Raw genomic sequence first — 22,738 nt, 5'->3', positions numbered from 1 at the left:
CGAATTTAAATCAAATAAATTTATAGTTGGATAATAATACGTTTTTTTTTTTGAAATGATATGATATTTTAAAATTCAACTTGGGTTAGTTGTCAGAGAATTATTGGAATTCCATAACGATTTGTTTTAAGATAGAGATTTCAAATTGTGAGATGGTCATTTATTTTCTAAGATAAAAATAGAGTTTTCCAAATCTAAGATACAAAGTTTTTAATCAATAATTTAAAAAATTTTAATGCCCAATTTTTTTTTTGTGAATTTTCGTTGCCTTCAACCTATGAATAAATAATTAATCCGGATAATCTGGGCAAAATGTATACCAATAACAGAGAAGATTAATTTTTAAATTAGTTTAAACAAGAAAATTAAAATCTCCTGTTGATCGAGTTTAATTATATAATTTATTATATCAAAGAATTTATTAATGAATAAATATTTTTATCATTTATTATTATTGGGCTGGCAAGAAAATAGTGAAACATTTTTATAATTTAAATATTTTAGTATACAGAATATCATTGTGCTACTATTATATCCCTGCCCTCAAGAAAGATACAAGTCATTGATGGACATGGTGACTGCATTGGAGATTGAAGTGTGCAGACTATTAAGGTTGTTCAATCATTTAGCGAATTTAAAGATTAATCTATAACAATTTCAAAAGTGATAGGTAATGATTCAAAGAAATTATTAGCAATAATAAATGTATAAAGTTCAATTAAAAGTTAGGTTAAACACTAAACCCAATGGCACAAATAAATTCAGATTTCTTGTAAACAAAACGATCAAAAGTTTCATAATTTTGTATTTAATCAATTCTAATTTTCAAGTTTCATTCAATATCAAATATTGCCATATATCTTTAAATTAAGTTTTAATATAGGTTTTCCCTATGCTATACTATTAGTCGTGATCGAACAACCTTAAATAAATAATAAAATTTAAAGCTGCTCTAAGTCCTTCACTATTTTTATGCCAACCCAATAGTATGATCTTATAATTAATGAATTATAATGAGCACAAAATATTTTAAACGGAATTTTCACGTTATTCCAAAAAATACCGAAATAGAAATTAATTTTATGCTGTAGAATAAAAAATTGCTGATAAATACACACGTGTTTTTTTTTTTGCTAGCAGGTTTGAGTTCGTTTGAAGTTCTTCAGTATTTCAGTTTATTTTTCCGCATCGAAAATTTCATATGATATATATGGTAAATGAAGTTCCAATGGGTGCGATTTTTCAGGTTTTACCTACAAAGCTTTGGTATGGAAATTGAGCGCGATAAACGTAAAATTATTTTATGGAAAGCGAACACACTAACCTAGTCAATGTAATTTTTTTCGTAAATTTATTTTCATGTGAAAGATCATATAAGCTTATCTCTTCTCACATTTTTTTTCACAAAAAATAATTAGATCAGAAAAATGGAATATAAAACAGTGCCGAATTTTTTTTTATGTATTAATTGATAATATTGTTTTTTTTTGCGTGTCATAATATTATTTTATCTTAGAAAAAAGCTTTGACATTGAATCATTATCAGCATCTTTTTTAACCCCTATCTATTATTATATCTGATAATACTGTATATTTTTCTTTCGATTATATTTTAAATTACTAATCGATTGCACAAAAGTAATGTTCAATCGGTTTACTGATGTCAAATATTAATACTTAATTATTTAATATTTAGATTAACAGTTTAAATGATTATTTATTTATTAACTTCCCAGTGGGAAATTATAATAATGGGTTCGATTTTGCGAATCCCGAATTTCGACATATCTCCACGTTTCAAAGTCCTTAGAGTCGAACACAACAGTTTTTTTTAAGTGGATGTGTGTGTATGTACATGAGTGCGTTCGGAATTATTGTTTATCTTGATTATTTCGAGATCAAAAAATGATATCGACGTGGAACTGATTAGGTTTTCAGCAAAATCGGTTTAGAAATTTTTTATGCAGAATTAAAAAATTGAAAAAATAGTAATTTTTATTCTTTCCACTGGGAACTTAGTTGTGTGGACCTTTCAAATCGCACCCAGACCATTGGAGAGCACTGATATTTTTTCAATTCTTGAAACTTTTATCAATTTTATCTGGCAAAAAATTTTTCTTTCTTGAATAAAAAAAAATATATCGAATCATTTTATCTAGCAAAGAAAATTGCCAAGATGCAATAAACATTTTTATAAATATAAAAAAGTGTATTAGAAGTACATGTCCTGCTTGGATTTAGTTTTTATAGGTAACAATGATAAAATGAATTATTGAGATCTTAGATGAAATCATCATATTATTTTATCAACTCTTTTAAACTAAAATAGTAAAAATCATCAAAGATAATTGCAGAAGTATTCATTTATCAAATATTATTTTTAGTGCAAATGAATAGTAATATTAATAATAATTTTTCTGTATTTTGAGAAAAAGATTTTGAAAATTTTTAATATAATATTTTCCACATTTTGTAGTTGATAAATACGATGTAATGTACGCTTTCTCAAGTAATAACATTTTTATCAATGCATAAAATCATGTGCTGTATTGAAAAATTTGACTCTTCGATCGTATTACGAATATATCGAGAGACTTTTCAGTATATTTTTTTCTTTTTTTCAATTTCCCCGTACGATTTGTACGGAACAGGAATAATCTTGATCAGATTTTTCCCTTTTTATTTCCTATTTATATTACGAACGCAACCGCAGCAAGAAAAAGAGAGGACAAGTATATCGTTCGCGTTTGAATCATCTCCCACGAGATTCAATTATGTGAAATTGCTCGTGGTTTCTCTTCGACTACCATTCGATGGTATATGTATACATACTTACTGTATATATATGTATATTTATATACATATGTCTTTATGGTACAACTTAATCAAATAAGACATCTTTCGAACTCAGCAATATTTTTTGCAAATTTATCTGCACAAATATTTAAATGGCTTATTATTGTAATAAGTAATTTTCACATAATTAACAAAAAAATGCTGAATGTTGGGGTTCATGTAAAGATGTGCAAACATTTACAAGTTCAAATAAATTCGGTTAAGTTGCTTTCTTTTAAACAAGAAAAATGTTATATGAATTGAGCAAGAAACAATGCAAAATAGGGTATACTCATTAATTACAAATTGTTTTTAAACAATTTAATTAATTGGAATTATTAGAAGAAGACTCTAATGAGAGAATGAATAAGAATCTATATAGATGCTAGTATCTTATTCAATTCTATTTCTAGATGCTGAGAATAAATCATAAAAATTATGTATTATTCTCATTTATATATAAACAATTACAAATATTTTTACTAATTAAATGATGAGCATTGTCAATGAATTGAATTAATATTAACAAAATATTGTCATAAATAAATAATGCAAATCGGTAAACAATCGCAGCGCCACGGAAACTTTGGTCTTCCCATTATTTAAAATATTATATTTTATTTAAAGCAAAGAAAATGAGTTTCTATCATTTAAATATACTAAAAAATCTCACTTATAACATTAGTAAAAATTCTCTGATGAAATGTCTGTCGTGTGCGAATAAAATAAACCGAGATTAAAATCTACACAATGAATATTTTTGATGATATTAAAAAAGTTAATGATTGCAGCGAAAATTAAATTTAAAAACTAAAAAAATTTTTAATTGAAAGAAACTTTTTTTCTAGACTGATAAATGGGATTTATACATGTCGACACTTATTACGATAATTATTCAGTATATTTTTATTTATCCTGCAGTCAACAACATGATGTGCTTTTATTCACTACCCCTTTCAAATAAGTAACCACGTCAAAGTTCGTTAGTAAATTATTTGCATAATTCTGACGGCTCAGCCCTTTATGACGTGCAAATAGTAGAAGATGGGATGGAAAGAGCCAAAGCTGGTTACTAAACGTCCATAAAAAATTTTATCCACTTATGTTTATGCTAATTTTATCTTGATACCGAGACCAATTTTGGCGTTAAATCAGAAAGGTATTCATTCACGCTAGAAACGAAATATTAATTGACGTTGCTCGTTATTCATTCGGTGTCAGTTTTAATAATTAAATCTAAATGAAGGGAAAGTTGTTTATTTTAATGCATTCTATTTTATTGAGAAAAGTAGTTGTAATGACAAAAAAAAATTTCACTCTTGCCCGAGGTCAGACACATCTTTTTCTCTTTCGAATTGTTTTTCAGTACTCCTGAGAACTTTTTCATCATATTTTTAGTGTGACGTTCGATAAAATTAACTGCAATTAGTTAAATGACAACTAACGACGCTACACAAAATTTATACGGGCGGTGATATTAGACACCAAATCGAGACCACTCTTTTCTTGGTTCTACGATAGAACATTAAGCAGGTGATTAGGCCAAGTATGAGTAGATACACCTTCAAAGATTACTTCTCTTGTCAGGTAGAGAAGCGTGGATAGGAATTGCTCTTGAGGTCTCGTGAAACCCGGATCTTTTTTCGTGTTAACCTTTAGTTTATTTATAACTAAAGAGGAATAATAATTAGGGGAAAGGATCAAAATGGATGATTGGTCAAGTTTATGAATAATGAATGCATGTATTGGATAAAAATATTTGGAAATTTTATAATATAGATCAATAAGAATTTTTCTTGCTATTATGATGTTGTTTGAAAGAGCGATGCAGCTCAAACCGACGATTCAATTCACTGAATCTTTTTATAGTTCACCCTACCGTATCAGTCAATCACAGATGGATTTTAATATAACTTTTACTTATGCAAATTAATAGAAGATACTGAAAATAACTTGAGTATGATTCTATGTCCGGTAGCAGTGATCTGAGTTTCTGAAGTTTCCTCGATTTACTACTGACTGACTCTTATTCAAAATTTTGGGTTCTTATATCTATAGTTTGAGATAAGGTTGATGTCACAGTTTTATTTTCTAGATGCGTAACCAGTCAGTATTTCCCGTTGTGAAAAGTAGATTTTTAATTAAGTGTGATGTTTTACAATGTTTATTTTAAATTAATTCTTAATCATTTTCTGTCGTAATTTTTATGATGACTTTTCTTGGTCGAATTTAAAACCTTATATAGACATAAGTAAACTAAATCATGATTTCATGATGCTTTAGAATAAATGATAGGGATAAAGTAAAATTGTAATAATTAATTAGATAGAAAAATATTAAGGTAAACCGCCCTATTTCCGGGCAGTCGTTATTTTTGTTAACATTAAGCAATAGTTTACTTATAACCGAGAAAATATTGATGTGATTATATATTTTTATCTATATACTTTCTTCAAAAGATGTTATTAAATTTTCTCTCTAAGGGTCTCTCTAAAGTCCTAAATTTTCAAATAAAAAATATTTGAAAAAACTTTAGGTTTAAATATAACTGTTAATCATTTTTTTACATTCCGATTAAATTTCAAATAAAAAAATCTTTTATATTACAAAGGCCATTTGTGGTTATTATTTTACGAAAGCTTGCCAAAGAACATTAGAATAAAGTGTCCTCAAGGTACAATAATATTTGTTATTACATTTTCAAGTCAAACCGTCATTTCAATTAATTAATATCATGTTTTCTTTTTCAATCTCATTTAATTAAATTTCCTTCCTCCCACTATTATTGAAATTTTATGAAAGATTTCTGTGTAATTAAAAATGAATTTTTCTCATAAGGAGGTACTTGACGTAATCTTTTTCGTAATTTGTCCTTTAGACTCCATAAATTTTGTGTTGCCTTAACATTCGATTGGATCACTTTCGTGTTTGAGGATTATAAAACAACTCAAGTGTCGTGAAGTTGACCGAAGCATGAGTATACTGACCTACATGTGTTGTGAGTCGTCGACCTGATACACTTTCAACTGTACACAGACATCAATTGTTTCACAAAAAAATTTGTCACGAAAGACGTCAAGACACGAGAAATATAGTGGCAAAGGTCATAATTGAATTTACTAACGATACAGAACTGTATAAATTGTTGGATGATTGCTCAGATGTTGTTGATCAGTGACGACTGTGCTGGACTAGAATAATAGATAAGGAAATGAAGGTAGGAAATTTCTATAAATAGATTTCGTCTATTTGAACGCAGTTCAGTTGTGCCCAGTTAAGTCCGAAACTTGGAACAATTGAAATTCTGCAAGCTATTCCGTGAGTTTGCTGAGATCGAAACGTCTCTTTGGAAATAATCCCGACTACTCTTAAGTCAATTTCCTGTCGAATAATCAAATACATTTAATTATAAACTGTTTGACGTTCATGGTCGTGATTGAAAGTTGATTTAACTCAGCTCAGTTAGTCTAGTACAAATTTCTGATTATTGTCTATTAAGAACACCAACTGTTAAGAAAGAATTATCTCAACTTAATACTAGTATTTTAATAGGTAGTAAGTTCACTTGATTCAAACATTCTCGCATCGAAATTAAATTACAAAAAGCGGCAAATTTTTGTCTGCAATAATTTAGAATAAAATCTAAAAAAGGATAATTGAATATTCAATTTTTAATAGATTGAAAAAATGGGAATCACACGGGAAAGAAATATTGGTTTACGAGCAATTTAAAGTATAATTGTAGTAGATTGCTGTCATAGAAATGCTTATGCCGACTCTAATTATTTGGATAGCTATTAAAACTATCTCAACCGTATGAGCAAGTGAAGTATTGCTGTAGTAGCAATACTACGAATTTTAAAGGTTCGTTAAGATTAGATTAGTTACACAGAGAGAATTGTTTCACTAAATCTAAGTGCAAAAAGTGACAAGCCCACCTTTCGAAATTTATAAGTAAAAATATTTCTGTTCGATAATAAATTTTGAGTTTTTATAAGTAAATTTGAGACTTAAAAAGTGTTTTAGTAAAAGAATAACTTACGACAACCCAAAATTCACTGTTGAACAGAAATATTTTTACTTATAAATTTCGAAACGTGGGCTTGTCATTTTTGCACTTACATTTAGTGAAAACATTCTCTCCGTGTAGGTTAGATAATTAATCTAAGGGGTAGAGTATTTTTCTTAAAAAGTTTTTTCAGTGTATCAATTTAAAAGAGATATAACTAAAAAGGGATGTCAATGTAATATCACTTATATGATATTACATTTTTTTGAAGTAATTTTATTCTTCCTAAATGTCGATGAATCTGGCTATGGAGACATTTACTAAGTTTTTTGCTTCAGTAAGGCTGATCTTTTCATCGAAGAAAGTGACTAAATATGAAATAATATCTGTAATGTGGATTACCACTTTTTAGTGGTTCTCTTACGAATACTACTATCGAGTTCCAAAGTATAGTCCTCTGACTTTGAAAGGCTGTAGGTAGGACAAAAAAAAAGATAGTGTAAAAAAGGAAATTTTGACTTGTGATGAATACAATTCTACACACCGTGTTCAAATTTCGTAGCGCTAAAAAATTTTTTTAGTAAGTAATTCAAAATAGAAATACGCAGCCGGGTATGAGAACTATTCTTCTATTATATTTGGTACAACTAATCTAGCAAAGATGAAACCAATTTTTACAACACATTAACAATTTACAGACAGTGGTTGGCCGTAGAGTTTTGAATTATTCTAAATTCAAAATATTTTTGCTGAATTAATAATAATATGTTGTATTCTATAATAATTAGATGTTTTTTGAAGAGTTTGTATAATCAGTATTATGCAGATTGAATTATTAAGAGAATATTGTAGGTAATTCGGCTAATAACTGAGCTTATACTTGTTCCTCTCGACCTCATTGACACTCAAAAGTCTTAACAGCTTACTTGATGCCACGAAGATGTGCTGAATCATTAAATTTCCTTTGTGTTCCCTTTAACCTTTGTTAGTAGTTTTAATAATTTAGCATGTACTAAACTAAAGTGTACGATAAGCAATGAAGTATCTATTGAAAGAAGGTCATAATACTCAAATTGGTATCTTGAACACATGGTTGCAGAGAACAAATAAAATTGAATATCATCAACATAAATCTTGGAAATTATACACAAAAGAGAAATTTATGACAAAATAATGTCACACATGAATACACTTTGGAAAGTTTTCATTATCATTAATTTAATAGATAAATGTTATTAATGTTGGTTTTATTAAAAAAAGAAAAAATAATTGATCGACTTTACTCTTTATTTCTCTGAATTTTTGCAAAAATTTTGTTAGATGTAGTCAAATTTACGTTTGTGTACTTGTGTTACGTCCATCTGCTTTTAGTAATTTTAAGAAGTAATTAATCATTATTTCTCCACATTATATCATTTTAGTAATTATTCTCTCATTATTAAAATATTCCTTGTGTTCAATTGTTTTGTAATATTTTTTAAATTGAAAAATTTCTCTCAATATATTGAACGTTAAATTCGTAATACTATCAATAATTTATCACGTTAATTTTAATTTAATAAAGTATTCTTTAAAAATTCTGAAAGAAGCAAAAAACAATTAATGTTATTTTAAAAAAATTTACCAATAAATAATAAATCATCTGTATCTTATACATGCGATGGAACTTAAATATTTGTAGCGAAGAAAATCAATTGATTATCGACTCCTATTGTAACATCTTTTAAATTACTTTAAGAAAATTCTACCGTTTCAATACATATTAGTAGAAACAATTAGGAAGGTGATTATGCTCTGGTGATTATATTTTAGAAGTGAATACAACTAAATTCTTTCATTGAATTTATTTGATATCAATGCCAATAAATGCTTGCAAAATCGGAATAAAAAAATTTATTGAAAGCTTTAAAAAATATTGAACAAAAATTTTTCAATAGTTAAAAAAAATTGAAAATCAAAATTGTGACAAAACAATTCACCAAAAATTGAATCAAAAGCTAAATATTTTCATGAAAACTCAAGTTCATCTATAAAATTCTGTTGAATAGTTGTATAGAAGAGCACAATTCAATCAACAAAAAATATTTCTGGTTAAATGGCTTGAGGATATAAGAGATTCAGGGATCGCTTTGATCAAATGACAATGTTGAGCTGTCCAACCGATGTGGTTGTCCCATGTTCTAACCGTTGACGCGTGCACTGGAAACCTCTAATCCGCTACTCTCAAGCGTCGTTGTTGAAGTTGCATTGGTAGACCATGACGTGATTACTATTGTCATTGCTAAATAAAGTGATGATTGAGAAAAGGATCAATGATAGAGAGGGGTTTATATAGAGATCGTTTTTCTGATCGCGTGCCCTATGGATATTTGTTAGTGCTTCAATGGAAACATTTGTACCTGAGTTTGCACTTTTTTTCTCTGCTGAATCCTTTTAGTCCTCTATTTATCTGATTGGTTGAAAATGAACATTGAGAGATCATCGAGTTTTCTTTATTATAACTCCAGAGATAGAGTCTTACTTTATGTAGAGATAAAATTTCTCAGCCTATCAAACTCTTTTGGAATTTTTTTATAGTTCGTAGGAACGTCGCTTACAGACTTCTAGTGTGTAGTATATTTTTACGAGTCTTTCATAGTTTTTGGATCGAATATAATTGATGAAATTGAAGTTATAAAAACTATCAGAGTTCAATGTTGTAGAAATTGAATAATTTTTTAAAATTTTATTCATGCTGGTACAATAATATTCACAAATGTTAATATATGTAGTATATTATTTTGATTGATTGTATGATATGATTGATTTGAAAAAGTACGTGTATTTTACCATGCCTCCTAAAACAAGTGGTAAAGCTGTCAAGAAGTCTGGCAAAGGCCAGAAAAACATTTCTAAAACTGATAAATCGAAGAAGAAGCGTAAGAGGAAGGAGAGTTACGCTATCTACATTTACAAAGTACTCAAACAAGTTCATCCTGATACTGGAATTTCTAGTAAAGCAATGAGTATCATGAATAGTTTTGTCAATGATATTTTTGAACGTATCGCTACTGAGTTATTCAGGTTGGCTCATTACAACAAGAGATCGACGATTACATCACGCGAAATTCAAACAGCTGTTCGACTACTTCTACCTGGTGAGCTGGCTAAGCACGCTGTAAGTGAAGGGACAAAAGTTGTTACTAAATACACCAGCTCCAAATAAATTGATCCTTACAATAAACAATATAAGGTAATATAAGTAAAATGATCATAAAAAAGGTTATTGTTTTAATAATTAAAGATATAAGAGAATGAAAGTATTGTAAAATAAAATTAAAATGTAATCTTAAGGGAGTTTTAACAAATTTGTTATAAACAAAAAAATTAAAAGATGACAAAATTGCGGATTTCAATGATTAGGAAGTTTGTCATCAGGGCACAAAGTAAGCCCAGACCAATTTTTTTTTGCATGTTTCTTTTTTCATTGTGATTACTTAGTAGTTAGTTCTTTATACTCGTCATAAAAAAATAAAATAAAATCTTCAAATTTTTGATAAAAATGAAAGTGAAAAAGAATTGTTAGTGAGAATGAAAGATAACTCCTCAAGAATCTTCTGTAAAAAGGAGATGAAATATATTTTTTTTTTAACTTTTATCACAAGTTTTTTTTTATTTTTTCTAAATTCACAATTTCGCGAACTACAATATAAAATACTCGAGTAAATTTACAACCTTTTTATAAGAATTTGATTTTTTAAAATTATTAAACTCTAATTTTAAACTAAAATTTTAAAATAAAGCAATATAAATTGACAAATATTTGTAAATTAAATCGATTAGGAATTCATACAACTGTTTATTCATGAATTCATTCAAGTGATTATTTATTTAACAAATTGCTATGTCACTATTTTACATTATTCCATTGTTTTTTTTTGCATAAATAATAAAATAAATATTCTACATTAAAATTAGATTTACAAATAATTTACACTCATGCTTCAATATTTTTTCATTTTGCTGCAAAAAAATAAAAAATACCTATACAAAAAAATATTTTTACACTATAACAGTCATATAAATATTTTTTTAATTTAAATAACAGAATATAAAATTGACAACAAAAATTTTATTAACATTTCTCTATTTAAAACATTGAAAATACTATTTCAATTTATTTTAATATATATGTTATGAACATTTTATTGAATCGCTTGAGGCTCAAGTAATACAGTTATAATTTTTTGCTTACATTCCTGTCAACAATGCCAATTCATAAACTCATATCTCGTATATTATATTCACGGGTATTATTATATAATATGTCTGCTACCCTACTAACCGAACATGTATAAGCTTATTTATTTAAAACTCGTATGGGTTTTCAAAACCTAAGTAAACTTCTTCCTTCTTTGAAAAGAAGAATATAAGAGATTCAAATAAAACTTGATATTAAAAATTTTATGTAACGTTTCCTACTTTAAATTTAGTTGTAATATATACTTCATATCACAGTTATTAGTCACATTATTTTTATTCAGTGCATATAAAAAATTTGCTTTTTTATTTCTTCGCAAATATTTAATCAATGTTTTTTTAACTTTTTTTTTTATAATAACAAAGAAATCAAATAAATTATATTTATTAAATATTTAGTCAATAACTGTAACTTTGACTTTTTATAAATTTAGGTTTGATTTAATATAAGTTTATTTCACTTTTAAGTTGTTTACATTCCTCTACATGAACTTGAATATTACACTGAAACATTGAAGACAGTATGATCAAATTTTTAATGTTCAAAAAAATGATTGTGGAAGCAAATATAATATTTTTTGAATGTTTCTTAAAATCATTTTTTATATAAAATTGTTTGGATTAATTTTTTTTTTGTATTAAATTAAGCACTTGAGAGGAGTGAAAAAATATTTTCTAATATTTCTTTCGTGTCATTCAGTTGGAGGAATAAAGATAATATAATAACATTGACTAAAAATGATAAAAAAATTAATTTTTACAAAAATCATGACAACAGCGACGTATCGGAGGAGGAACCAAGCTCGAAAAAGGTTTGAGTGGATAAATTTTTATCACACTCAATCCGTCAAGCTCTGAGATAAAATAGAATTGAACTAATTTGATCTTATGGACTTATAGTCAATAATCCAGTTGGCCTCAAATAATTTTTGTTGTTGTTTTATCGAAATTCATTCTTATTTTGTGATGCCATGGAAACCGTAGTCGTGCCCTGTAAAAATCAAAAGCAATTTTTTTTTAAACACTAAATAAAAAGATCAACACTAATTAAAATACGCTTCTTTGAACTCATAAATATTTCCAATAGTTCCAATTAAAATACAATGTTTCAAAGATGACTAGTAAATAGACCAATCTTTAAATATTTAGATAAATGATAATTGTCATGTAATTAAATTTTACTATTTAAAATAAATATAATCATACCATGATGGTCGCTTGAGTTTAATTTCATACTCATGTGTTCATTGTATTTGCTAACCAGAACATACCCATATAATATGAGCATACAACGTTGTTCCTGTATTAGATCTAAAACATTTTTGTCTGTGTATTTGTAATAGAACGCAAAAAATTTTTCAATTAATATTCTAAAGTAAATATATGTCCCCATCTATAAATAATTTGACAAACGACTGAATTTGTTGTTAGCAACACTTGACCGATTTGTTTATGTTCAATTTCTGACTGAGACTTAAGCTGACCGGACGTTTTCCCTGTCTTTGAGATCTTGCAATTGATTTAATAAACGATTCCATTCTTTTATAATACGTCTTGGAGTTATTATTTCGTCATATTTTAAAATATACATGCACAACAAAGACACAATAAATACCATAATTATTTTCTTACAAACAACTTTCGAAATATCTGAATGTTGAAATTTAGCTTATTCAATTGCCGCTTGTTTATTCATTCTAAATCACTTAGTACCATTGTAATTAATTGCTCTGAACCAAATGATACTCGCTAATACTAATTATTGTTACTCTCGTACTTACTGAAGAAGTAGTGAAGGCTCCCACACGTGATGCTGGATTTCGAGCTAGCTCACTTGCTAGATTCACTTGCAGGCTACCATGAATGGTATGTCATTTGATTATTAAAATTTATTAAAATTTGATTATAGTTAACAAGTGGCATGCTTGAATTTGGCGAGATGGTTAATATATTTATATTATATTTTTATATCATATTTTTGTTTCAACTCTGAACAATATATTACAAAAGCATTAATTTGGTTATTGAAAGAACACTTTTGAAATATTAATATACTTTTTATATAAATTATTAAAATGCATTTGAATGGATAACTCTATTGGCATAAGACATATTGTATAGGTGGAGGAAGAGAAGAACGAATGGTCGTGGCAGTTTGAATTGTATATCATAAATGTATATATGTACACACGACATATATATCGTTTCAGATTTTCGTCCTTCCATTGTTGGCATAAGTATTGGGCAAGCGATGCGCGTGATTCTCGGATGTATGTTCAAGTACTTACACCCAATAAAACGACAGGGAGAGGAGAGTAGATATGCAGGGTTGAATTGCGGCCACAGGAAACTGAGAGTCGACGTTCATAATAATGGGGGATAGACTCCCTATATGCCATGTGTAATGTAAGCATCTTTATATTGCATACGAGCTTATATTATGACCATATTAATGAGCAGACAATGTTTACGGCAGATTAATTAAACTACATCCATGACTTTGCTAATAATTTTTACCGGATATTAATGAAACGAATATAAATATAATCTATTTGATTTTATGTCAAGAATATTCAGCAATCTAAGTATATTGCCGATGCTAGAATACATTTAGATTTTTATATTAACACTTTTTATGAGAGGAAATAGGGTAAGATGGCCATATGATCTAAAATTGACTTGCACTTAATAATATTTATTCAACTGAAGAATAATTCTTAATGAAGAATTTTATTATATATTTTATTATATTAATATGATAAAAATATTCAAAATCAATGTGGATCTGTTTTTTGAGCCTGATTGAGAATACGGTCTCTTATCTTACACCTTTAAACTTTCGCAAATAAAGGAATTCTTAGAGAAGTTATCTTGTTTCAGATTTCCCTATAATTATTATTATTGTTATATATTATACACGGAGAGAGTTTTTGCACAAATCGTAAGTGAAAAATGACAAAAGCACTTTTTGAATAATAGAAGTATATAGTACATTTCACACCTAGGGAGGGAAAGTAGTCTAGCTCAAACCACGTGTAAAATTACAACCTGAGGGAAAAGCGAGGGTGGTAAACATGTGATTTAAGCTAGTCTAATTGTCCTCCTAAAAAATAAAAAATATTCCTATTTAACAGTGAATTTTGAATTGAACCCAAAATTTACTGTTACATAGATAATTTTTACTTTAAATTTCGAAACGTATGCATTGTAAATCCAAGTGCAATCTTATTACACATCTGAGCGTGTTAAATATGGCGTTACCCATTTGATTAAAATTGTAGTCACTTTTTACACACTTAGAAACGCATTAAAAGTGACAACAAGGTTAATCAAATGAGTGACGTCATTTTAAACACGTTTAGATGTATAACAAGAATGCACTTTGATTTACAGTGTACTTGTCATTTTTTGCACTTACATTTAGTAAAAAATTCTCTCCGTGTACAGAAGATATCTATAAGTATTTATTCATATTGTGAAATATATGAATGTCTCCATCTATGAATTGATTGACTGACGACAGTTTATTCGACATAAATGGTGTTTTAATTTGGTATAGGAGGGTATAGGAAATTGCATGTATAACCTCAAAAAAAACTAACAAAATCGGATACCATTTGTGTCGCGTAGTGTAGCAATGAGGAGAGAGTTTGTTTATCTCCAGTTTAGGACTGAGACTTGACTTTAGACGTCATATCTTTGATTCTGTATTTGAATCTATCATTTTAATAAACGTTCTTTTAAAATATTAGTTATCCTTATCCTTTTATTTTACAATATAATATATGAATTCTGATACATTATCATTTCTCATTTTAAAAATAAACCTTCCAAAAATACATGCATATTAAAAATAATGAATTTCACAAATTTATATGATTTGTTCCACTGAATCATCATCACTTTCGTTTTTTTCAAAACATGATTGAGATGTTGACGGACCTGGATCATTTACATCACAAAAAACCTTTTCGTTGTTGTTTAGAATTTGTTCACTTTGCTCTATCTTAGCAAGTTGATTATTTATATTTGCTAACTTTTTTTTTAAAATATGAATTTGATTTTCTTTTTCTCTCATTTTTTTTTTTTTTAATTTCTTTTGACGCCATGACTGGATTTGACTTTCCGTCAGTCCAAAAGCAGTTGCTAGATGTCTTTTTTTCTCTGGAGTTAACCACGCTGAAGATAGATTTGACATCATTTGTTGAAATTTTGTTAATCTTTTCTGATGAAGTTGCTTTTTTATTTTCAAGTCTTCATTTCTGGAACGGAAAATGAGAACTTTTAGATCTTATGTTCAAATTTGTAATGTAATTTCTGTATCAGATAAATTTTAGTACACCGGAAATATCAGCAGAATTTATTGTTAGCAATGCTGATTAGAACAAAAACCTTTTTTTATTATACCCCCACTTAAAGTTTGCTCCCAGTTTTCAGGTCCCAAAGCAACGTATCCTATCCCGCATAAAAAGACAAAAAATCGTATGTGCACATGCCTAGACAGGTGTTGTCTTTTTCTGCGAGAGAGAAAACGTCACTTTTCCAACTTCAAAACAGAAATAAACTTTAATTTTGGACGATAATATAATAAAAAATGATATGTTGGCCACGTAACCAAGTAAGATATCTTTACTTGGATATTTGCCACCCTCGCTTTCGGCTCGGGATGCAATTTTACATCCACGTCAGAATATTCTACTTTGCTCCCTTGGTTAACAAATGTACTATTTCTTGATGGGAGTAAATGTAAAACACTTCAATCTGCGAAATTTTATCCTTCGTCTTCAGTTCGGGACGAAATTTTCTTCTGGATAAAATGTTTTACTTTACTCCCTCGGCGCAAAATATACTAATTTCTCTTTAATGAATGTCTTTAATCTTATAAGAGTAAAATAAGTACTTACTTTGTAGATGATTGTTTTTTGAGAATGCTTGACAAGTTCATATTCTTATCTGCCGGAATACTGGTCTCTGTGGTAGATTGAGGCAATGTTGGGGTTGATATTTCACCGTTGAGCATTTGTTTAACAAGCTCACCTAAATCTGGAGATGTATCTTGAAACATCCTTGCAGCATCATAACATTTCTTTTCAATCAAATAATCTACAATAAATACTAAGTTTTCATTTAATTGATAAGAAAAATATGCAGCTTTCAGACGTCAAAGCATGGATGAAACTTAGAGTTAAGAAAAAAAAACCTTCCAGCAAAAATATAAAAGAAATTATAAATATGCCATCTCTTACCTAAAACTAATTGTGCTGTTATAATTGGAGAGGTTGATTCCATTGCTGTTAATAAAATTTTTACCTGATACTGCATTAATATTTAAACTCTAACAATAATCAATCAGTCTTCACAATATCAGTAAGATATCAACATTGATACCAATGATTTTTTACCTTTTATTTTTACTTGATAGCATACTAGCACGGAAAAAATTCTCTAGGAATTTATTACTCGTCAATTTAGAGTAAATTTTACTAGCCGAAAAAATTAAAAATTGGCAATTTTTTTTAGTAAAAATAGCTAAAAAAACTTAAGAAAAAGTATTAGTTTGGCTGGTAAAAATTTCTAGAAAAAAATTGATAAATTCAGAAATTTCCTTTCTATTGAATTGATTAAATATAATTATGCCTACATCAAAGAATTATTTTATACTTTCAGATGTTTTTACTTTACTACGCTGGAACACGTCGGTTTGCCTAATTTTATAACTTAATATTTTTTCATTTTCCTTGACCATGTTTTTATCCGAAGATCGGTCTACTTCAGTTATATGATGGTTAATCGCGATTATTGGAAAATGAGTACAATACTTTGTTTATTGCACTACGGAGTCCTACATTAAATATTATTTGTTGACTGTTATAAATTTTTTTCTAGAAATTTTGACCAACCTGCATAGGACTTCTTACTACTTTTTTGGTAATTTTTACCAGCCAAACTAGTACTTTTTCTTAAGTTTTTTTAGATATTTTTACTAAAAAAAATCGCAATTTTTAACTTTTTTGGCTAGTAAAATTTACTCTAAATTAACTAGTAAAAATTCCTAGAAAATTTTTTTCGTGAAGTTGATTATAAGAAAAACCAAGAACCAAGGTTTCTAAATATTTCATCAATCTTTCAAAATAAACAGGTGTAAACTGCTTTATGAATAGCCGAAAAAATTCAGTTTTCTTTGAATTGTGTAAAATATTAAAATTAACATGTGAAGTACACTGCAAACCGTAGTGTTTCAAAATGATGTCACCTATTTGATTAACATTGTAGTAACTTTTAATGTGTTTCTAATCTAAATGGGTAAAAAGTGACTAAAATGTTAATCAAATGGGTGACGTCATTTCAAAACACAACGATTTACAGTGTACTTCACATGTTAATTTCAAGATTTTACATATTTTTTATCATTTTTTCGAAGAGGTCCACCTCGAACTCGGGGGAGGGGGAGGGGGATTTGCTCTGGTTTCTTCTATCATAAAATTTTCTTCAAAGCCCAGTCGTAGTAAAATTTTAATAGCAAATTTCGTTGTACTTTTCGGACCAGGCTAAAATTTTTTTCATATTTTTTTAATGTTTAAATTATTTTCAAAAGATTTATACGTTTTATTAGATCTCCTGCAAATCAGTGTACTTTTCTAAATAAAAAGCGTTGTCCAAAAAATGCAACAAAATTTTCTATTGACTCTACTTTTTCGCACCACAACTGGACTATTATTTCTGATAATGATAAAAATAGATATGTTACAATATTACTGAATAATAAAAAAACAGTCAGTTCTTACTAACTGTTATACCAGAAGTTGATTTGTGAAGATGCATGATTTAATTTCACGATCTGAAACGGAATGTCGTATGTGGACGTTTTACCTTGACTTTCCAATATTTCTGCACTTTCAAGTAAGACAAACGATGACGATGTTAGATCACACGACGTACATTGCTGATTCATTACAAAGATAAACTTGTTTGATACATAAGTCTTAAAGACACTAAAGTGTATAAAGTTATGTACTGAATGAAAGTATCATTCTAATCACAGTGTAGAATAGCGAAAAAATAAGAAGTAAAAATTGGTTAATATCCGCATTAATATCTACTTGATAACTTGAAGGTTAATAGATTATTATCGAAGTTTATAAATACGAAATCACTTGATACTATTTATCTAAAATCATGGATAACTCTCGTAACCATTTACTAGAATTAATGCGTAAGTACATTCAAAAATTAGTCTGTCTACTTTTAGTCAATAGCAATCCGTTTAACATTAAAGTAAAAATGATTCTATGTAACGGTAAAAGTTACTTCTTGAACGATGGATAATTACTTTAATCAGATTGAATTTTAAAGTTCTTGAAGAAAAAAGCAAAACTAACTTATCTAGGTTATTCCTATAGGAAATAATAGTTTCACATCAAATCATAAATAACTATTGTGCTTTTTTATTTAATTTTGATTTAAGAGTTTTTACCAGTTTCCATATTTATTTTATTAACGACCCCAGTAAAAAAATAAATAGGTACTGATTCTTATAATAATCTAATAAGTATCGAATATCAATCATATTTAAAATTGGTCATACATGAATATCTCCGCACCCAGGAAGTCAGATGACTAAAAAAGAAGACCAACCTTCTGGATCTTCCAATAGGATTGTAGTTATAAATAAATAAAAAAAAAAATATATGAATATCATATAAAATGTATAAAAATTATATATGAATAACTTCTTTAGTCTTCATTTTGTGAGATTAATAGATGACCAATTTCAAACTGCATGATTAACTGCAAGATTAAGGGTCTCTCGAGCATCTTCATTGGAAACCCAAGTGTTTAGAAATTAAACACTTAAAGTGTTTGCAATATTAAACGAACTATGGCAATTTTGTAGTCGACTTTTAAACGCTTTTTGCGTTATAAACACTTTAGATGTTTTAGTGTTTACTTTATTAGTGGAGATGTGTTAAAAAATTCCTTCAGAATTATTTTAGAGATTTTCGTAATTTTTTTTAGAAATGCCGAATTTTTGGCCGATGTTAATTCAGAGCCTTACATCTTTAAATTCACAACAGTCCAATGAACAACAACCACATTGTTCAACATCAAATCCAATAATGAATAATATACCCCCACAAATGAATGGTCAAACATCAGTTCCTCCTAGGTACGTATCACAATTCACTGTAACATTAAAAAGAGTTCGTAAAAAGCAAAACCAATTCAATCGTAGTCTGATATATAATATGTTTCGTCTACTTCGTGATCAAGTTTGAATTTATCCTGGAAAAATTTCTTAGTTAACAAAGCTGAGTACTTTTTTTTTACATAAGCAATTGTGATTTTTAATTTTAGACTTCAAGATGTGCAATTAATAGATTTTATTAATATTTTTATTTATTCACAACCACAAGTGGATATATATATCTAAAGGTGTTTTCGAAGAAATTTGTAATATCAGATAGATGCAGTCCCGAGACTAAATTTAAAACTAATTTTCTACTTCAAAATTTTCAATTCGTTTGATGTTACAATTGCCGCTTATAATTTAATTACATTTTGGGAACCATCAATCTTATTAAAGATTTTGATGTCTTAAATTGATCTAAGAATCTTATTTTGATCATCAATGTCATCATGAACTTTTATACCATTGTTTGTATGGCATTGATACACTTTTGAGGTTCAAAATAAATTTTATAACATCTATTTTTAATCTCAACTTTGTTAAAAAAGACGAAACGAGAGAATTGAAGTCGAAAATGGGCTTAGATTCCATGTCTGATGTTATACTTGTAATTCGAATGTCAACTTCAAAATTTTAATTGAAGACTTTGAAGTTAAAAAAATATTTTAAAGTCTGTCTCGGATATTAAGAGACCTGTAGTGCTTGTGAGGACCATCTTAATACAAATTTTTTTCATATTAGCATGTGCTTTGCGTCTTGGCAGGATTTATTAATATATTTTGACAAATCCTGGCCTGATTCTCTCGATGGATGCATGGATTATAATTTGACTAATATTTTTAGAAAACTAACAAAAAAGGGACAACCTTTTCTGAAGAAATTAACAAATGATCAAAAAGTTTTATTGAAGTACATGTATTCCCGAGATAAAAATTTTAACAAAAACCGAAAATTAGCTTCCAAACTTGGAATTACTGAAGGTCAACTCCAAAGGTGGTACCAACGAAAAGAAAAAGAAGAAAAACAAAAAAATAATGTTAATAATTTAGACAAAAGGCTCGTCAATTTAAGTGAAAAAATAACAGAATTAACACAAAATGTTGAAAATTTGCAAGGTACTGTCGAAGAATCTGATATGTCTAGTGAGGATGATTTAGATTAGATGGAGTTTTCTCGCAAATAATAAAATACATCTCTGTTATTGAATTCGGATAATCTTCAAAAAAAAGTAATCAAATGTAACTTTACGCATATTACTAAATTTGTCATGATGATAAAAAAATGTAATATTGTCAAATAAAATTGCTTGATAGTTGATGAGTTTTTTATTTAATCGACGTCATACCACTGATTAATTGTACACGGAGAACATTTTTGCACTAACCGTAAGTCAAAAATGACAAATGTACTTTTGAATTAATAGAAGTATAGATATTTCTGTTCAATAGTGAATTTTGGGTTGTCATAAGTAATTTTTGAGTTATTGTATGTTATAATTTTGCTGAGACATCTCTTAAGTATCAAGTTCATTTACAAGAGCTCAAAATTTACTATTGAATAAAAATATTTTTACTTCTATGAGCTTGACAATGTGAATAATTGCAGTTTTGACATTAAAGATTATCCGATTGGCAAAGAAAGTAAGTTATTCAATAATTGTAAATGTGACATAGATTAATTTTCTTTATTATAAAATAAATTTATTATTTACCATTTAAAATTATGGAAAAAAGGAGAACTAAAATTGATTATGATTTAATAAATACTAAGCGTAAAAAAACGTCCCGATCTGAGCAATCTAAAGAAGAACTTTTGCAAAACCGTTATTTACACTTGTGATAAGATCAAAAAGAAAAGTAAGAGGTAAAAATAATAAGGATTTTCAAATAAGGAAAATGAATTTTAAACTGTAGTTTTTTGTTTCCTGTTTCATCATTCAATTTATTTTGCTGTTACATTTCTGTTGCTACTCTACCTGCGACTGATTTATACAGAATACTAATTCATTTGAAGATGTCCCAATGCAGGCCATTTACTCATCCTGGAAAAAAAAAATTTGTTCAATCTCGCGTTACAAATATATTAAAAGCATTTATAACAGCTTAATAGATCATATTTTATCATTAAGATATCGAGAAATTTATTTGAGTCTATTTTCATAAGGTTTTGAATAAAGAACTGATAAATTGAATATCATTGAGAAAACTATATTGGAATGACTAGAAATATTCTGTAGTCATTTTTGAATTTAATTATTTTAGACTTTTATAGTAACATTGATTTCAAATGTCTAATGTATATCGTTACTTTATGAAATGTTAACGTTCATACAAATGTAATAATTGACTTTATTTTACCTGATCTGATTCTTCTGAATCGTCACAAGTGGCCATCGAAGTATTTGTCCCCGGAGTTGACGTATTACCATTATTAGAATCATTTGTTTTTCTTTTCTCTATTAGATTGTGTTTTTTATACCACAAATTTACTTGAGCCTCTGTTATCCCATTCGCGACGGCTACTTTCTTTTTTTCTTCAAAATTTTCTTTTGATGAAAATAAGAATTTCAATAAGTCAGATTGGCTTTTTAATAATTTTGAACGTTTTTTTTTAATTTTTGTTTCATTATTATTCCTAAAAATGAAAATGGGGTCGAAGTTATTAAGATTTAAGTAAACAAATTCATACCGAATTTGTACCAAAGTTTTTTATATTAATCTAATTTTTACACTTATTAGAGGAATATCTGTTTTATATGTATGATATGTAGAGCAGAAATGGAGCAGCTTTACAGATAATTTAACGATGAAAGAATCAGTGCAGCTATACAGTAATTATACAATTTTTATTTTTATGTAATTGTTTCAAAGTAGGCTTAAAATCGATTACTTATTATGTAAAATAAAATAATCATTTAGTGTCTTGACTTTTAACTTATTAACTTTTATCGTTTAAGATAAAAAGAGTACATAGAACACTGCGTTTCATTAGCGCACTTTTAAAGTCTTACGCATTAATGAAAATAATATCATTTGATATATTATTATTTGAAATTATCATTTCAAAGTATAGTAGGAAAAGGGTGGGTAAAGTGGAACGCTCGAGAAAATGTAATAATTTGTTAAAATAAGTTTAAAAACGCTTAATGCATGTTTTGTTTATCAATTTTTCAATTGATTAATGCATTAAAAATTATTAAAATTTTTTCATATAATGGATAATTTGTTGATTTAAATTTTTTCGTGGTGTTCCACTTTACCCCCACTTACCCTATATAAGTATTATATCGATAGAAAATGACTCGACATTTTCAAGTTAACAATTTAGTTTTTTTTTTATTGAGAAAGTTAATTTAGCAAATATCATAAATACAAAATAAAAATCCGTGTTATCAATAGATTAAGGATAATGTGAGACAAATTCATAATTCATGACTTTGGTTAATGAAATTAAATCTTCTGACATTC

The 22,738-nt window shown here is 27.7% G+C and overlaps 3 protein-coding genes across 6 annotated transcripts; 2 read left to right on the top strand and 1 right to left on the bottom strand.

Moving 5' to 3' along the window:
* Positions 1-9,674: 9,674 nt before the first annotated feature.
* Positions 9,675-10,049, top strand: LOC118069500 (histone H2B-like). The gene has a single exon (XM_035087663.1). It carries the CDS (start codon positions 9,675-9,677, stop codon positions 10,047-10,049), a length of 375 nt encoding a protein of 124 aa, XP_034943554.1.
* A 4,794-nt stretch (positions 10,050-14,843) lies between these two features.
* On the bottom strand, positions 14,844-18,106 carry LOC118069501 (uncharacterized). Of its 4 annotated transcripts, none has more exons than XM_035087667.1 (4): positions 17,954-18,106; positions 16,330-16,393; positions 15,988-16,186; positions 14,844-15,345 (listed from the first exon to the last, which is right to left on the bottom strand). In XM_035087667.1, exons 2-4 carry the CDS (start codon positions 16,370-16,372, stop codon positions 14,955-14,957), a joined length of 633 nt encoding a protein of 210 aa, XP_034943558.1. In that variant the 5' UTR covers positions 16,373-16,393; positions 17,954-18,106; the 3' UTR covers positions 14,844-14,954. The 4 variants fall into 4 exon arrangements, with proteins under 4 accessions (XP_034943558.1, XP_034943555.1, XP_034943556.1 ...); XM_035087664.1 differs by having other exon boundaries at positions 15,988-16,198; positions 16,330-16,374; XM_035087665.1 differs by having other exon boundaries at positions 16,330-16,374.
* On the top strand, positions 18,012-20,499 carry LOC118069502 (uncharacterized). Its single transcript, XM_035087668.1, has 3 exons — positions 18,012-18,296; positions 19,100-19,250; positions 20,115-20,499. The coding sequence occupies exons 1-3, from the start codon at positions 18,260-18,262 to the stop codon at positions 20,431-20,433; spliced, it is 507 nt and encodes a 168-aa protein (XP_034943559.1). The 5' UTR covers positions 18,012-18,259; the 3' UTR covers positions 20,434-20,499.
* The last annotated feature ends 2,239 nt before the right edge of the window (positions 20,500-22,738 follow it).

The sequence above is a fragment of the Chelonus insularis genome, unplaced genomic scaffold (genome assembly GCF_013357705.1).
Source record: "Chelonus insularis isolate UGA/USDA-ARS -01 unplaced genomic scaffold, ASM1335770v1 contig_411_pilon, whole genome shotgun sequence".
Taxonomy (NCBI): domain Eukaryota; kingdom Metazoa; phylum Arthropoda; class Insecta; order Hymenoptera; family Braconidae; genus Chelonus; species Chelonus insularis.
The sequence above is the reverse complement of the archived record's forward strand: the minus strand, read 5'-3'. Positions and strand labels throughout refer to the sequence as shown.

What these genes read in the sequence shown, in the direction of transcription:
- LOC118069501 (XM_035087664.1), bottom strand. Translation starts at nt 18,035, where the DNA reads ATGAATCAGCAATGTACGTCGTGTGATCTAACATCGTCATCGTTTGTC. An exon ending in AGAAATATTGGAAAGTCAAG is followed by an intron (nt 16,375 to 17,953) that starts GTAAAACGTCCA and finishes TTTTATTAACAG; the next exon opens with CAATGGAATCAACCTCTCCA. An exon ending in AACAGCACAATTAGTTTTAG is followed by an intron (nt 16,199 to 16,329) that starts GTAAGAGATGGC and finishes ATGAAAACTTAG; the next exon opens with TATTTATTGTAGATTATTTG.
- LOC118069500 (XM_035087663.1), top strand. Translation starts at nt 9,675, where the DNA reads ATGCCTCCTAAAACAAGTGGTAAAGCTGTCAAGAAGTCTGGCAAAGGC.
- LOC118069502 (XM_035087668.1), top strand. Translation starts at nt 18,260, where the DNA reads ATGGATAACTCTCGTAACCATTTACTAGAATTAATGC. An exon ending in CCATTTACTAGAATTAATGC is followed by an intron (nt 18,297 to 19,099) that starts GTAAGTACATTC and finishes AATTTTTTTTAG; the next exon opens with AAATGCCGAATTTTTGGCCG. An exon ending in CAAACATCAGTTCCTCCTAG is followed by an intron (nt 19,251 to 20,114) that starts GTACGTATCACA and finishes TAATATTTTTAG; the next exon opens with AAAACTAACAAAAAAGGGAC.